At 31.2% G+C, this 19,164-nt stretch overlaps 1 protein-coding gene across 1 annotated transcript; it reads right to left on the minus strand.

Moving 5' to 3' along the window:
- Positions 1–3,754: 3,754 nt before the first annotated feature.
- LOC132310422 (uncharacterized) lies at positions 3,755–5,064 on the minus strand. Its single transcript, XM_059808595.1, has 2 exons — positions 4,551–5,064; positions 3,755–4,461 (listed from the first exon to the last, which is right to left on the minus strand). The coding sequence occupies exons 1-2, from the start codon at positions 4,788–4,790 to the stop codon at positions 3,904–3,906; spliced, it is 798 nt and encodes a 265-aa protein (XP_059664578.1). The 5' UTR covers positions 4,791–5,064; the 3' UTR covers positions 3,755–3,903.
- Between the last annotated feature and the right edge of the window lie 14,100 nt (positions 5,065–19,164).

Genomic DNA, 19,164 nt, shown 5'->3' on the forward strand with positions numbered 1-19,164 from the left:
AAAAGAAATGAGGACACGAGTATCAAATATGGTTGCTAAGACAACTTTAATGCATTGTTATACTCAATAAAGAACCAATTCTATCTACTTTAGTCTGAAATTCATCTAAAAAAGAACCAACACAATCCAACTGTAACACCAGCTGACTTTTTCTAACATTTGCAAGAATTTATGCATTCAAGCATCGGAAAGACTCAATTGAAACTTTCGGTTCTTCCATAGGAAAGGGAAAGAAAATAAAATTTTGAATCATATGTTTTTGTTTATAATTTCCCCAAGACAAGAAAATGAAGTGACCAACTCAACTAAACAAGTTACTGTGTTGGGTTAGTTATATAAATGTCTAGTTTGCATATCCTATATGACGAAATCACAAATTCAAAATTAAGATTTCTTTCCTTTTCCCGTTTCTCTGTATGCAAATAGAGGGTTAAAAACCCTTGGTTCTAGAATAGACTTATAGCTGTGCCAATACTATCTACTTCAAATAATCCTACCACATATTCCAACAAAATTATTTCTGATTACCTTTGAAACCATTTTACCAATCAGCAACCACGAATGATTGATTCAGGTATATAATTAACCCATATGTGCATTATCCAAATATTCAAACAACCGTGAACAAAGGCACGGAGTCCATTAGGGTTTTATAATTCACCTAAATTCAAATTGCCAAAAAAGCATAAAAACATCTCTCATTTGTAATATAATAGGAATCGTGACAGAGAATTTCAACCAAGAAAGTAAATACTGCCCTGATTTCAGTCAAACCCTAAAACAGTAAAACACCATAACCAATGGAAGAGAAATGGATCAAAAATATATCAAGAAATTGCACATAATGACATATAAAGCTTCTGTAGTGACCATATCAGAAATAATGAACAAATCATAGAACTGACTCAATATCAAGAAACCCATTAAACCTTCAAAAGGTGCAAATCAATTCTTTATTACATTTCCTACGAATGAAACCAGATTACATACCAAAACACAGAAAATAAAACAAATCAATTAGATCTACATAGATGTACAGCTAAAGATGAAATCAATTCAAAGAAGAATCTTAGCAGTAACTCTAAAATGGAAAGAAACCCAAGATAGCCAAGAAAAGGTATAAAGTTTTATATACACATACACTTATATATCATCAGACATGGATGAGTACAATCAAAATCTTACCAGCGTATTCGATTGATATAGACTGAAAAGAAGGTATGCACACCTTGAAGATGAGGGTTTTGCGAATGGCCTTGGAATGCTTTAGAGAGAGAGAGAGAACCCTCTTCGGAAGCGCGCGAAGAAACAACGAATATGAAAATCGAAATAGTGTATGATTCTTATCACGTGCCACTGTTAAGTTTGTGATGATTCTATAGGGAAATATAAATGTAAGAGATGTTCTGAAACTAGAGTTAATGTGCCTGATTACGTGGAATTTAAGTTTATCGATTCAAATAAATAATCAGAAAATTACTAGAATTTTCATTTTAAAATGAATTTCGTCTAAAATAAATGAGAATTCAAGAAAGTACATGAATTTTATGTGAAATTATCTAGTAATTTCAAATAGGATCTTTTAATATATCCACTTAAATTTTTACCCTGCTACATCATTCACATTAGTACCGTAGATAAATTAAATTATAATTATGTTAGGTATGGGAGCACCGAATCATGCATAAATTTGAAATATAAGTAAATCTAATTCAAATTTTAAGAGGTCCATTTAGTATTCTTAAACACGAGAAGTTATTGGGTATCTTGGTTATAACGATTATTGATTACCTAACCTAATCAACACACCTCGTTAATTTTTAATTGGTCGAAAGTATTCAATAACTATTACTCACTATACTATTTATTTTTTTTACAAACACAACATTAACCTAAAGAAATCGCCAACAGTTGAAATTTTCACAGGCCGTAATAAAAATTAATCAAGACATGAGTCGAATGACCTTTCTTTCACTAATAATCCAAAATTATGAAAAGAGTTACTTATATTTATATGTTCACCAAGGAATTCAAGTCTTTGTTAATGCAAATGACTGTGTGAGTTTATTGTCAAAAATAAACATAAAAATAAAAATAAAAATTATGTATATTATAAATTCATTTCTAACAATTATTAGAGAGAATGGCCTCCTCAAAGGTCCTTCATTAATGCAAGTTAAAATTAGGAGATGCATGGAATATGTTTTAATAAAAATGGAACAAGTGTCTTGTAAGGTACGAAGGGGACAATAGCCTATCCGACTCTTACTTTTTAAGAAGAGGTCAAGTGTTCATACCTCCATGGAGATATGTGTGTATGAGTACCAAATACGAATAAAAAATAAATAAATAAATTTGAAAAAAGTGTGTTTTAAGGTTTAACTTTCGCACCGCAAATTATTGAGTAGGGACAAAATTATTAATAGTGCGTTTGGATGGGAAAATTGATAAAATACTACTCCTAAAATTAATAAAATGGCCCCTCTACCCCTAAATTTATTATATTATATTTTATTTTATACGTATAATTTGTAAATATTTATAAAACACCCCCATAAAATTTATAAATTATCCCCTATAAAATTATCTATTTCTTAAAACGTCTTTAATTATTTATTCATTTTCCTTCTTATTCTTCAAATTTCTTTTTGTCATCTTCAAAAACTTTTGCATTCTCTTCCTACAATTAAAACCTATTTTTTCCTTCAAAATTCTATCATATTTTTTCTTTTTATTTTACTTTCTTCTTAAAAATTTCTTTTTTTCTTCTTAAAAATTTCTTTTTTGTTGCACTCATGCATAATTTATGTGCAATAATCTTCTTCTTCTTTTTTTTTTTTTTTTTTTTTTCCACTTATTCTAATGCATTGTTGTTACATTATTATATTTTCGGCCTGTTTGAAAAAAAAAAAAAAAAATTGTACACTGTTAACATGCCCCCTTAACCAAATTTGTGGCTCCGCCCTGGACAAGATCATTTGGAGGGATAGAGAAAGAAAAGAAAATAAAGGATAAGACTTAAATATGTTTAGGTGGTTTAAAATGAGAGAAAAAAATGATAAGAAGAGACAGAGAAGGATAACAACCATCATTTCCTATCTCTCAAAAAATGATAAGAAATGATAGTGTTTATTTAAGTAATATTTTCATTATTTCAAAAGTGTCATCAACAATTAAAAAGATAAAATTATTATTTTACTCATATAACTTATGTTTAAAAAGATATGATAGTAATTTGGTTATTATCATTTTTCTTCTTTTCTCCCCCTCTATCATATCTAAACAAGAATACTACCATTTATTTTATTTTATTTTCTATCAATTCAAATATAAATAGAGATTATTACTATCATTTAGTTTTTTTTTTTTTTTTTTTTTTTTTTTTTTTTCTAATAACTAATAATATAATTTATTTTCTTTAATCTTAAATTTCAATTACTTCATGTTCCACTCGCTAATAGCGTATCACTCCATGGAACTATAGGATTCAATAAATAAATCAATCAATCAATTAATTAATTAATTAATTTTGAAAATTACTTCATGTTCCACTCGCTAATAGCGTATCACTTCAGTTATTAATCAATTAATTAATTAATTAATTTTGAAAATTAGCTTTTGATTTTGTTAAACTAACAACCGATTATTGGTAATCAACAAAATCACGAAAGCAAGTAATACCATCATGAAATTATTTATAGTGACAAGCATCACAAAGTTTTAATGATTTTACTTAATTTTATATGCACTTCAATTTACGGTTAGAACTTAGAAATTAATTTCACTGAAGGGAATTCAATACATTTTTGTGATACAAACTTTAGACTGCAAACTATTCATATAAATGTACAATTAGATACAAATATTTGACACTGTGTATCATTCAAAAAGGCGTAAAAAAATTTAGTGTTCCCGTTCATGGCGGTTCCTTTCCAGCAGCCCCTCCATTATGACTCTTTTATTGTAATCTCTAGACCAGTACTCCATGTTCACCGCCGGCCACTTCGCCGCCATTTTTTCTGACTGCGGGTTGAACTTACTCCGGCAGGGCAGAAAGTAAAAACACATGGACGCAAGCAGTATTGCACATACTCGCCCCCAAATCATCGTTATGGAGAGAATGATGAGAATCAAACAGAGTCCCCAGTTTGAAATCAAATTGCCCAGAATTGAGTTTTTCGATTTCACTTCGGCAAGATCTTGAGGATTTCCGATGCTCGGTTTTTTCTGGTCCAATAAATCGGACAGAGAACGAGACATGCACTTCTTGTAAGACAGTGATCGGAAGTTATTTCGTTCCGATGATGAAAACGAGGAAGAACACGATGAAGAAGACGAAGATACAGATAAATTTCTTTTGTTGTGTTTGATGTTGGCCTCCAACGATTTTGGGTTCTCCAAATCGCCAGTGTTAGATTGAAACGTGAGTTGATGAACTTTTCTTTCACGAACTCTCTTTTTCTGAAAAAAGTAAGGGATATATTAGGATTTACAAAAAAAGGTCGTGAAGAAAATTGAAAAGCACAGAGTTTGAATGGTGAAGTACTAACCAGTGAGATCACAAACAGAACTGCTTTAAGAAATCGGCGTGAATTGCTCTTTCCTTCTGAATTTCTCGAATTTTTATGGTCCGGAGATGGTGATTTGAACTTTGATCTCTTCAAATCTTTATGGTTCGCGACGGAGATATATGTAGAAGAAACTCGACCATGGGAGCAATCATTACCGTCCGATTCGATCTCCGTTTCCGGGACGATGGGTCGAAAACAGAGCATTAACTTATTCTTCATTGTTTTTGTCGCTGTGGGCGGGCTTCTGGGAACTGGAATTTAAGGTTTAGAGAGAGAGAGAATAGTACTCAGAGAAACGACGCGACGGATACAAAAGAATGCCTCTGTTTTGTCTGGTGGCGTTTCGGCCGTAGAGGGCCGGCGGTGCCAGTGATTTGTCATTTTTTCAATAGGCGTGGGTCCCACGAGTCTAGTGCATGGACAAGGTATTGGGTGTGTCCTGCCACATACGTTGGATTCATCAGTGCGGGACGCACAAACATGCGTTGTGCACATTCGAATGAACCGCGGGTGTATTGTGCACCGTGCATCTAACACGCCGCGGTGTATTAGCGCATCATAAATAGACTTGACAATGGATTGATTTATAATCTAAATTTAATTTGAATTTGATCCAATTAACCGGATATGATATGAAATGAAAAAAAAAAAAAAAAAAAAATTGATAATTCCATAATAATCCCAATTTAACAATTTCTTACCTTAACAAATCGGATATGAATTATAACTAATTCAATTCGATATACTATAATATATTATATATGAATATTATATATATTAGTTATTTACTAATATTAAATATATATATATATATATATATATATATAAATTATTTATCAATATATTTATTTTGTTGTATAGTTATATTATGTACCTATAAATATATTCATTTTGTTATATAGTTATATTATGCACCATTTTATATATTAACAATTTTTAAATTCATTTAACTTTATAATTATACATGGTATTTTAATATTTGTAAAAATAAAAATAAAAAGTAAAATAAATAAAAATAATCTAAATTTGAACTAAATAAATATGAATTTAAATATATAAGTCGTTAACAGTTCAAATCGGATAATTCAATAACTTATCAAAGTAAATATGAATTTGATTGATTGACGGGCATAATCGTAGGGCTTTGGCTCGATGTCTCGATTTTGTTGCTTCGGCACCATATTATTTTCCTTTTGAGTGGTGCCATGTAATGTGATCCAATTAGCCGAACTACTTGGCTGAAGGTGTGCAGGCCCCATCATTTATTATGTATCATTATATGTGTAATGATATTCAAGTTGCCTACTTTTCAAAAAATAGACATAATAATTGTCTACATTTAAGTTACATGAAACAAAAAGGATGGTGAATTCAAAAGTAGTAGTTACATAATCAAATTATAAATAATAAAAAATTAAGTAAAAGCGCAGGCAGAGCATGAAAATAAGAACGCATTCGGAATGTGAGAGCGACAATGGTTGAGAAAGATTGTGTGACTTTGGTATAAATATTATTTTTTTAAAAATATTGATTAAAATACTTTTTAGATTGTGAGAGAGTGTTTTTAATTTATTGTTGATAAATAGTTTTTATTGAACACCAGAGAGTGTCATATATTTGATATTGAAGTTCCGTTTTTTGGACGTAAAATATTTTTTTAAAAATATTTTTTTATTTTTTGATGTTTGGTTGTCGTAAAATATCTATGAACAAAAAAAATATTAAAATTTAACAAAAATAATTTATTCATTAATTTTGGACAAGTTATTTTACATATCGTATTCAATAGACTCGACTTTAACCTTCACATAAATTTTTGTTAAATACCAATAAAATAAAAATAAAAAAATATTTTACCTAAAAATATATATATATTTTAAAAAGAATATTTTATGTGGAAATAAACAAAGTCTGAATAATTCTTTATTGACCGTCCAACTACTTAAATAGGCATGTGATTTTTAGCATAAATAGCCACCGTTCTTTGGCACTTAGCAGTTTGCAGTATCCCAAATGAGTTGAAGACTTCAACTGAAATCGTGATATTTTATGTCTACAAGACCTCAACTTTAAACTTGATGGGCTTGGCCCATTTGGCTGTTGAGGGACCACATAAATACATAATAGGAGTAGGATGTAACATGTTTCTATGTAAAGTAAAGGAGATGTGACAGAGTAATATATTCGGGTGAGGTTATGATTTTTGAATTTTTTTTTTTTTTGATATCCATGAAGTAAATTAAGTGCATTTAGTTCAAGAATTTTAAAGAGCATCCAACGATCTACGGATTCCAATAGTTTTCTTTGATTTCAAAGCATTAAACATTTTATCACGAAATATTTCAATAATTTTTGGTTTTTATTCTTCGCACCCTCTCCTCACTAACTCCAAATATTCTTGTTATAAAAAATATATATAACAATGGTAATAAAACAAAGCGTCAAGTATAGAAAATACTCCTAAAATATACTTAGTGTTTTGACAAATTTAAACCTTAAGTTGACTAAACTATTCTTACTAAATAATTTTTTAAAATATATAAAAATAAATAATTTTGTAAAATGACCACAAATATATATTCTATTGGATATTTTCGGAAAAGTAAAGGACAAAATTGATATTATAATATTAATATATGTCAGATTTTTTTGATTAACGGGCATTTTTGCACAATGTAAAAAGATTAAGAGGGTTTTTTACATAATTTTTCAAATAGGATTAAAAAAATGATAAACAAAATATATTTTAGGGAGTTTCCTGCACTTTTTCCTTTAATAATATAAGACAATCTTTTATATATATATATTCTCCTAAATTTGGTAAGTAGCCGCCAAACTATACACACACTTCAAAGGGTATAGTGATTGAATGGAAATGAAGGATGTTATACAAATTAATTCCAACTATGATATTCAAGACTAAGTGTTAGTGATGTAATTATCATGTTTTGAAGTAACTAAATAGAGCCGGCCAGAAAAGTATTGGCACCAGAACTGGAGACCCTTCATGCGTAGTTTACTAGTTTTGCATTTTTCTGGATCCTCGAAAGCTTCAAACAATCAAACCTAATGATTTCTTCTTTGATGAAGTAAAGACTAAAGAATGGTGTGTAGCAACACGAAATAAACGAATTATATACTGAATAATATAAAATTAAAATATTGTTTTGTGATTCAATTTATCAAATCGAAAAACGAATTATTGAAATCCAACAAACAATTTATACTAAAATAACAAGATTTTCAAGCTAACACCTTATTTTGAGCATTACCCAGTATAAAAAATAAGAATATAGTTAAAAAAAAAAGAAAGGAAATTTATTTAACTATATCTAACAAAAATAAACTTTACATAAAAGTAATTACTGTTTTTTTTTTTTTTTTAACTTGGCCAAAAAAAAAAAATTTATTGCTTTTTTTATTATTATTTTTGGTGCAGCTTTGAAATCACAAACAAACTATTATGGTCTCAAAATTATTTTGCAATTGATATGGAAAAATAAACCTATCTTGACCTAACAATAGAGGTAACTAAGTGTTGACCAACCGCTAAATCTTTTCGGTGATCAACGATAATATTTTGTTATTAGGGGTAACGATTTCCATAGATAAGAATGATGACAAATCTTATCAAGGATAAGATTTTCATGGGATAAGGATGATGAAATTCCCTTATCGAGAAGAAAGGAAACGAAGATAAATAGGACGACGACTCGGGAATAAAGTACGACGAAAAAAACTATTATTAAATCCCTGCCTTCTCCTTAGAACTTCGGTGACTAACTTGATCGTCGAAGAGCTCTTGGCAGGCACCACACCGGTGCTGTCAAGGTTCATCTATCTTCTCCTTTTTCCCTTGTTGGTAAACGGTATCGTATTGGACCGTGTGAATTTCACTCTCAACAGTTGGCACAGTCTGTGGGAACGACGATTCCCTCGAATCAATTAATTACTCTGTTGAGTATATACGTTTGTAATCCGGTATGGTTACCAAAGGAACACTGTCACAGGGATCTGGTCAAAAGGTAGAGTCGGGTGAAAACCTGGACGTCCCAAATGACTAGACACGGCTTGCAGCATTGGAACTGCAGGTTCAAACTTTGAGTCAGGGTATGGACCAGTTGATCCAGCAAAATGCAGCGCTCCTACAACATCTTGTTCCACCGGTTCAACAAAACTTGCCACGACAAGATCTCTCAAATCCAAACGGAGGTAATAGGAATCTTGAAGAACAGGATAATCATTCCCCCTAAAATGAGACCAAAGTGGAACAAACCATGTGGGAACCCAACATAGAGAGGTGGTCCACCCATCTCTCCCACGGAGTTCCCGACCTCCTGAAAGCACAGCCTTCTGTCTTAAGGAAAAGACAAAGAAAGTTACCTATCTTGACCTACAGATCGAGGGTCTCAAGGGGAAAATGGAAGATGTAATGCAGGTTATGAAAGGGAAAAGTCCTGCCGCCGTAGATGACCTGGTACATAGGACCAACTTGCCGTTCAGCCCTGCCGTTATGAAATGTCCACTACCTAGCAAGTTCAGGATGCCCTCGTTCGAAAGCTTCGATGGGAACAAAGATCCCCTTGATCACCTGGAAACTTTTCAAGCTCTTATGCATTTACACGCTGTGCCAGAAGAAATCATGTGCCGAGCTTTTCCCACTACATTTAAGGGATCAACAAGAGCTTGGTTCAACAAGCTGAAGCCAGGAACCATCAACACCTTCGAAGAACTGAGTAAGCAGTTTGTGAGCTACTTCATTTCAGGTCAGAGGCATAAGAGGCCGGCTACCTACCTGTTTACCGTGGAGTAACAAAAGGAAGAGTCGATTCGGGAATACATCACCCGATTCAACGCAGAGATGTTGCAGGTAGAAGAGGTGGACGACAAGGTAGCTTTAACCGCTTTCATAGGAGGACTCCAAACCTCTAGATTCTTATTCTCCTTATCAAAATAACCTCCCACCATCATGATAGAGTTGCTGATTAGAGTGTAAAAACACATCAACGCTGAAGACACCATGAGTGCACGGAAGGAAAGAGAGGACAAGAAGAGGCCAGCCCCTCTCACCAGGGATGAAAATAATACCAAATATAAGATATCGTTTCTCAGCCAGAGCGATAGCACATATCATGAGAAGGACTCAGATGAGTATACCGACTAAAAATTGTCTCATGGCCGAAATTAGCCTTATCAAGTCATTCACAATAAAGACTGGGGGCATCTTAGTTAATCATTTTAAATGAAGGGTAGCTCCCTCACGTGTTATCTTGTTTTTAGTAAGCCTTGAGGCAATGATGGTCTTTAATAAAATTCTTTTCAGTTGCCTTGACTCTTGGTCAATTATCTTTATACGTGCAGTATCCCCGTATTATAAGGGATAGTAAATGAGTGTCCTGTATTACAAGGACCCGGGCTGAGTGAATCTCGTAATCCGTATCCCCGTATTATAAGGGATAGTAAATGAGTGTCCTGTATTATAAAAACCCGGGCTGAATAACTCTCGTAATCCATATCCCCGGACTATAGGGGATAGTAAATGAGTATCCTGTATTATAAGGACCCGGGCTGAATGAATCCCGTAATCCATATCCCCGGATTATAGGGGATAAGTATCCTGTATTATTAGGACCCGGGCTGAATGAATCCCGTAATCCATATCCACGTACTATAAGGGATAATAAATGAGTGTCCTACATTACAAGGACCCCGGTTGAATGAATCCCGTAATTAATATCCCCTTACAATAAGGGATAGTAAATAAAAATCCCTTACTAAATGGGTGAGCTGAGTAAAGCTCGTAAAGTTCAATTCCCTTATTAAAGGAGTGATGACCTGAGTAAAGCTTGTACAATTTATTCCCTTACCAAGGGAAAATTACCCAAGGGTACCAAAACTAGTACCTAGGGGCAGAGTACCCAAGGGTACTAAAAATAGTACCCAGGGGCAAAGCACCCCAAGGGAAGATTACCCAAGGGAACTAAAAATAGTACCCAGGGGCAGAGTATCCAAGGGTACTAATAATAGTACCCAAGGGCACCAAAACTAGTATCCAGGGACAGAGTACCCAAGGTTACTAAAAATAGTACCCAGGGACAGAGCACCCCAGGGGAAGATTGTAATACCGTTAGTTTTAAAAGGGTTATAATTGAAATTTTAATATTTAGTTTATTGTTTTTATTATTTATTTTATTTGCTTTTGGTATTTATGTGGCTAGGTGTTTTTCTGAATTAAAGTAAGTGTTGGGTGAATTTAAATGTTTATGACTTAAATTGATTTGTTAATTGTTTTATTTTTATTTGATTTAATGGTTAATTGTATTTGACGTTGCCTTATTTGGTTATTTGTTCTATTTAATTTAATTGTATTTTTATTTTTCTGTAATTGAATTAAATTCATTTTAAATGGATTAAATGCTGTGTAATTTAAAGGATTTAAAGGAGTTTAACTTATTAATGAATTAAATTATAATATTAAATTAGGATTGTAGTCTGGTATCTCACGCCGACTAGAATTAGGGTTTTGTTTCAATCGTGGAGTAGGATTTGGCTTAGGATTTCTTGGTTCTTATATATATATATAACAGTGTGTCACCTTAGGGTTGGTAGCAAACACAGACCCTATTTACGTTCAGAATTATAGAGAGAAAACAGAGAGGAACAGAGAGAGATTGTGAGAAACAAACAGAGCCACTTTGGTGAGGGTTTGGCCGTGGCTTGAAGGACGGACGTGGGAGAAGGGAAGATGGAGCAATAGGAGATTTAACAGTGAATTGGATCGCCGGAAAAACTTAGAACGACGGCAACAGTGTTTTGAATCCAAAACTGTAAAGGCAAGTTCTTTCCTTTCTCTCTCCCGTTGACTGTGTTCTGTGCATCCTTAAACTGTCTCTAGGGTTTTAATTCATCAATAATTAAGTTATACATGTTTGTTATATGCTAAATCAGATGTCTATATGTGTGGAATTATTCTGTTAAAGTTCTTGTACCTCTGGTTTGCAGTTTGGAGTGGAAGCATGTTTAATCGGTTAAGGTTTTAAACACTGTAATTGAATTAAACTATTATGAACAAGTCATGGGGATGTTAATGGGATGTTATAAGACCTTAGGTTCAATTTTGAAGAGGAGCAGAGGGGTTGGAATGGAACTGTAGTTGCAAGATTGTATTCAGTGTTTGATCGTAAAAGCGTGTTAAGACGATTGTTGTTTTTGTTGTTGTTTTAATTCCTACTGTTATAACAAAATGATGGGATGCTACTGGGTGTTAATTAAACTCCTAAGATCAGTTTTAAAGACCAACAGAGTGTTAGGAATAGACCAGAGGTGAAGAGGTCGGACTGAAACAAAGTAGGAACGGACTGAAGCTCGCAGAGGGGGAAAGAGACGGCTCCACGAAGGGAGGAGACGGCTCCCCCATGAGTAGAGCCTGCTCTAGAGGAAGTAGAGCAGGCTCTACCTCTAAAAGAGGCGGCTCTAGGCAGGTTAGAGCCTGCTCTACTTATTTGGAGAAGGCTCTGTGATCCTATTTGTGTTCTGGGGCTATTTGTGTGTTGTTTGGTTCGATGGTGGTTTTTCTGAGCTGTGTTTGGGTTAGGGAGATGGATTTATATATTAATTCAAGAAATATTAAAGCCCTAGGATGCATTAATTTATTTATATGCTAAGGTTTTAAACCGTAGGAAAATCTAAGGCAAGGCGCAGACAGTTTACGGACTTAGCGGACCGAAAAGACTTAATTGTGCAAATAGCGTCTAGAAATTAAAAAGAGTTGGAACATGGGTTCCAAGCATTATATTATGCTATACTAGAGCCATTTTTAATAAATTAAGGTCTTTATACTCAGGGGTTTAATCGTGGGAAGGTATACAGCAGTGCAGGTTGTTAACGGATGAAAGAAGTTTAATTGTTTTTTTAGTTTAGCAATTTAACGGAGTATGTATATATTTGTAACTCTTGTTGTGGTTGTATGCTAGGATCACTTAATTAACAAGTTTGGTCTATGCATATCCTGGATGTTAATTGTTGAAATACTAAATACTTTTCTGCAATGCATGAATTTAAGCTTGGAATTTTAAATTGCTGTAATATTAAGCATTACACTGCAATTATTTGGATTAGGGTTTGGACTTTAATTGTTGGACTTGTACTTAGGTTCTGCCAATCTAATTAGACGTTGGCCTGGAATTAATTGAAGAAATAAATGTATATTTTCTATCAATTACCTGGATGGATGCTGGAATTTAACTTGACGAATTTGTAAACTTTGTCTCGTTTAATTACATGGATGGATTCTGGATTTTTAGTTGATGACTTGTTTAAATTATGTGTTTATCAACTATATGGATACTGTGGACTTTATTTGATGTACTGCCTAAATGTTGCATCATTTACGGATCATTTTCATGTATGCACCGATATGGGACGGTGTCATACGGAGGGATGGATTAGGTCACAACGCTAATTCTTACCCATTCATACATACGGAATGGATTAACTAAAACAGTTAAATCCTACATGGTTTTATGTCCTGTCAACTAACACAGTTGAAAAACATACTGGATGATTGTTTATATTTCTGTATTAGGAAAGATAGGGTTTTAACTAAAACGTTTAAATCCTAATTTTATGTCGTGTCATGGCAACGAACAGTTGAGCGGCACTACATTGGTTTGGATGGGAATTTATATATATAAATTATGGTACCGCGATCTGAGCTTGAGTCTCATAGTCGACGGTTAGGGTGCGTATATGCAGTAGGATGCGTAACTAGCTATATTGGTTGAGGTATACCCTGTTATGCTTAGGTAGTCATGCCCACTCAGGTGCGTATTACATGTTGCCTTCTATTCAGGTTGAGACCCTCAGCATAGTTTAATGAGAGTCCTGTAGTGTGGTTATATGTATATATCTATTTACGGACTATGTAGATATGGTTGAGACATCTAGGATGTATCTGCGTATCGGGTCTCTGTTTGGATTGTAGTTAGGATAGAACTTATTCGTAGGTCTGACCTACTATTATTTTTCAGGTAACGGACGGTTCCAGGTCTTAGATCTTGTTCGTGCTGAGCAGAGACGACTTCTCATTCTTCCGACGACGTAGGTGGTTCCTGTATGGTTTAGCATTGGATTCTTTTCCGGTGGTTCATTTCTCAGTGATGATTTTATTAGGGGTCCACCAGATGGATTCCCGAGTTATATTAGAAATGGAGAATTTGGATGTATCAGAATAATTCTTTATTAATTTAATTTTATTCTGAGGTTTCAGTATTTGGTTTATCATTCTAGCTTCTTTTCAGCAAATTTTTATTTATTCCTGTTTCCTTAATTGTATTCTGTGTTCGTTTATTGCTAATTGGTTTGATATCCTCGGGTAATCGGGCATGGGCCTGGCCAACCCGCATCTAGAAATCCAGGAGTATCACAAAGATTACCCAAGGGTATTAAAAATAGTATCTAGGTGCAGAGTACCCAAGGGTACCAAAACTAGTACCCAGGGGCAGAGTACCTAAGGATACTAAAAATAGTACCCAGGGGTAGAGCACTCCAAGGGTACTAAGAATAGTACCCAGGGCCGAGTACTCAAGGGTACCAAAAATAGAATCCAAGGGAAGCGTACCTAGAAAAAAATAAAAATAAAAAAATAAAAAAATAAAAATAAAATTGTTACCGTTCATATGAACAGTACCCGCGGGGTACTGTTCCCAGGGCAGAAAAATAAAAAAATAAAATAAAATAAAATAAAATTATGTTACTGTTCATATGAATAGTACCCGCGGGTACTGTTCCCAGGGCAAGGAAAGGAAAAAAAAAAAAAAAAAATCGTACTTTCCTAAAGTTAGACGAGCAAGCTTGGGAATGGGGGGCAACTGATAGAAAAAAAATAAACTTATCTTGACCTAACAATAGAGGCAACCAAATGTTGACCAATCGCCAGATCTTTTCGGTGGTCAACGATAATATTTTGTTATTAGAGGTAACGATTTCTATGAGAATGATGACAAATCTTATCAAGGATAAAATTTTCATGGGATAAGTTCCATGGGATAAGTATGATGAAATTCCCTTATCGAGAAGAAGGGAAGCGACGATAAATAGGACGACGACTCAGAAATAAGGTACGACAAAAAAAACTATTATTAAATCCCTGCCTTCTTCTTAGACCTCCGGTGACTAACTTGATCTTCGGAGAGCTCTTGGCAGGCACCACATCGGTGCTGTCAAGGTTCATTGATCTTCTTCTCTTTCCCTTGTAGGTAAACGGTGTCGTATCAGACCATGTGAATTTCACCCTCAATAGCAATAATTCTATTTGGACAAGCAATAGTATCATTTGCATATTAAGTTATTTCTTCCACCGATCAGGACCATTGTAAATTCAAGAAGTTTGAAAATAATGTTATATATTATGTTTCTTCTTCAACCCTTTCAAAGAATCAAACCTTTTTACAATTCATTTTATTTGTGATTCACATTGTTTGGTGCAACTTTAGAATCACAAACAAACTATTATGGTCTGAAAATTATTTGGTAATAATTCTATTTGGACAAGCAATAGTATCATTTGCATATTAAGTTATTTCTTCCATCTATCAGGACCATTGTAAAGTCAAGAAGTTTGAAAATAATGTTATATATTTTGTTTCTTCTTCAACTCTTTCAAAGAATCAAACCTTTTAACAATTCATTTTATTTGTGATTCACATTGTTTTGTCAGGGCTTAAAACATTATATATATATATATATATATATATATATACACTTACTAGATAGAACCACGTGCAATGCACGTGATTAAGCTTAGCAATACTTTGAGATAGTAAAATAGCTTAGATGATATGTAAAAATAATTTGAAAATTAAATAGAGAAATAAAATCTAAAATGAAATTAAAGTAACTTGTAGATAAAAGTGCTAAATTAATTTGGTTCATGTATTTATAAATTTAGAGCAAAATAAATTCAAAACTTTAAGTTATCTTTCATCATCCGAATAACTATTTGACTATTAATCTTAAAGATAAAAAAGACTTTTCATTATCTTCAAAGTCTCTTTATCTAAAACCTTATGCAAACCCTAATATTGTTGTGGTATTTATAGCCGAACAATTAAAGAATATAATTTTATTTTGGAAAGCAATGAAAATATATATTGAATCAATTGTACAAGAAATTTATTATATCAAATCATATGATGTATTAGAATATAACAGTATGTTTATAAATACTACATATAACACATTATATTTTTTTATAAATAGATTTAAAAACATGCAATAAAAATTAAATAATTATATGTACACGTCTTACTTTTACACTGCTTGATGCACGATAGAATTTTAAATTTAATCAATCACGTTTTTCCTTAACTTTAAAAAAAAAGAGTGAAAAAGAAAAAGATTTCATAATTAAGAAGAGTTTTAGTTTATGATACTTTTTTAAAAAAAATTGTGACTTTTAGTAATATAAATGATTAAAGAAGTGAAATTAAGGTGAGTTTTTATTTGAAGAATATGATGCATTGAGATGAAATAATATTTTTTCAATTGAAGATCATATCCATGCTTTTTTTGTTTTTTTTTAAAAAATCAATATAAGTAAATAGAAATTGGTTTATGATGATATATATATACACATATATATGTAAATGTAATATACATATTACAGATAAAGTATATATTAAACTCGTTTTATTCTAAATGTAACTCTAGAGAATTTCTCAATTTCTTAGTATTTTTTTTTATTTTATTTTTTACATTTCAATTTATCAATATTTCCAACAATCTTCATGGAACAGACTTCCAAATATAAACAAAGTATATAATGTAATCATAAATACCTTTGAGAGAATTAGGCAAACGTATATAAAAGAATAATATTTCTTAAGAATTAAATAGGAAAGGAACACAAAATTAGACATAAAAGCAACAAAGAACAGTAAACATGTTATATACGCAGAGAATGGGTTTTTTTTAATATTTAAACATGATTACGATGTAGTTAGACCAAAACATTTAGTTATAGCAGAATATAAATAGTACAAATAAAATATTATAAAATAATAACAGTCTAATAAAAGAATAAAATAATTTATGGGAATTTAATATTCATGCATATTTCTTTTACATCGTAATAAAAGAATTCCAAAACTAAACTATTAAGAGAATATATAAAATATAATAACTCTTCATGTACTAATTATGTATGAAACAATATATATATATATATATATATATATATATATATATATATATATATGATTAGATAGTAAGATAAAATATATAAATTGTTCTTCAATTCAAATTAAAACATACCTTTAAAAAAAAAATTTGGAAAGGGTTTTGAGTTGTAATTTGATGTACATGAACCAAAAGACGAGTCTTCTCTCAAAGCCGTTGAAATTATTAGTGGAAGAAGAAACCTCTAACAAATTTTTTGTGAAGAAATTCTTTTTAAAGAGAGTTGGAAAGAAATAGAGAAGGGTGAGATATATGGTGACAAATAGGTGTTTGCAATTAAAATGTGACTTTTAGAATAGGTGTTAATAGTTATTTGTAAAAGTCACATTTATTCATTAAAATAAATTAAATGATTTAATTGTATATAAATAATGAAATGGTGACTTTTAAAAGAGGTGTTAGTAGTTATTTGAAAAATATATATTATTATTACAAAAAAAGTGTGTATAAAAAATACAAAGTATAGTTAAAAGGTGACTTTTAGAAGATGTGTTAATAGTTATTTGAAAAGTCATATTTATTTATTAAAATAAATTTAATAATTTAATTGTATATAAATAATAAAAGATGACTTTTAGTAAAGGTGTTAGTAGTTATTTGAAAAGTATATATTATTATTACAAAAAAGTGTATATAAAAAATACAAATAGAATACACTTTTATAGGGTAAATAGATATATATTAGAGAAAGTAAAGAAGGTATTAAAAATAGGTTAAAGTCTAAAGTAAAAAGCGTAAATATGATATTATAAAATAAGAAATGATACATTAATGAGTATAGAGGCCTTTTTGTTATTAAAAGAAAAAGAAAAAAAAGTGAAGTACAATAGAGTGTGAATATCACCTCTATATTAATAATTATAATTATAAAAAGTCAGACAAGTTAATTAAGATGGGGACGTGAAAACTTTTGATATTATTTTCTCTCCAGATTTGGGGGAAGTTGTTGATGAATTGCAATGCTAAGATTCAATTATTGAGTGGGTTCCTCAATAAGAATATTGTTTTTTTTTTTTTAAAAAAAAAGGAATAAAAGGAAATTTATTTAACTATATCTAACAAAATAAGTGTAAAAAGTCAGACAAGTTAATTCAGATGGGGACGTGAAAACTTTTGAAATTATTCTCTCTCCAGACTTGGGGGAAGTAGTTGATGAAATGAAATGCTAAGGTCCAATTATTGAGTGGGTTCCTCAATAACAATATTGTTTTTTTTTTTTTAAAAAAAAAAGGAATAAAAGGAAATTTATTTAACTATATCTAACAAAATAAGTGTTACATGTAAGTAATTACTGTTCTTTTTTTTTTTTTTTTTTTTCCTTCACAAACAAACTATTTATGATTTGAAAATTATATTGCAATAATTCTATTTGGACACGCAGTAATATCATTTGCCCGTTAACTTTTTTCTTCCATCACACTGTTGTAAGATGGTTAAAGTCAACAAGTTTGAAAATGTATTCTTTGCTTCTTCAACCCTTTCAAACCTTGTAATGATCATTCATATTGTTTTGTTGGGGCTTACAAAAAAAAAAAAAACAGAAGAAGAAGAAGAAGAAGAAGAAGAAGGAGAAGAAAGAAAGAAAGAAAGAAGAAGAAGAAGAATACTAATGAGGATGTATATCATTTTGACTGGTGATATGAGCCAATAATAAATGAGCACGTCCTCTATTAATTACCAAATCACCACAATATCTGATTTGATAAGTGAATATATATACACCATTTTTTATTTGGTAATTAAAAATGACGTACTTATGTGTTATTGGTCCAAATCAATAATCATAATGGTGTACATTTTCACTAATGAGGATCTAAGTATATCTAAAAAAATATATACATATTAAAAAAAAATTAAAGTTCAAAGTTTAAAATAAAAAGAGTAAATATGGTATTTCTTCGTCCCAAAATATTTGGACATTTTTTTATTTTGGAATATTTCGAAAAATATGTCACATTCCAAAATTAAATATACATATATCTTTTATAACATTTACAAAGTATCATTTTAACTAAGCAAGTGCACTAATTAGGAACACTATTTTTCTTTTAATAATAGCATATTTAAAACTTTACGCTTATCAATATAATAAAAAAACTATTAAAATTTTACTACTATAAAAAGTTGAATTTTGGATCAGAATATGTATTTTGGGACAAAATCTTCTTATCATTTTTTTAAAAAGAAAAGAAAAAGTAAATTACAATTAAAAAAAAAAAAAATAGAGTGCGAGTGTCATCCTTAATGGTAATTATAATATAAAAAAAGTCAGACTACTTATGTTCATAAAAGAATTAAGATAGAGTGTGAAAACTTTCAAAGATATGGTTTGACATTATTTTCTCTTCAGACTTAG

The sequence above is a fragment of the Cornus florida genome, unplaced genomic scaffold (assembly GCF_030987335.1).
Source record: "Cornus florida cultivar Cherokee Brave unplaced genomic scaffold, ASM3098733v1 CherokeeBrave_3.0.0_Hap2_Chr05, whole genome shotgun sequence".
NCBI lineage: Eukaryota > Viridiplantae > Streptophyta > Magnoliopsida > Cornales > Cornaceae > Cornus > Cornus florida.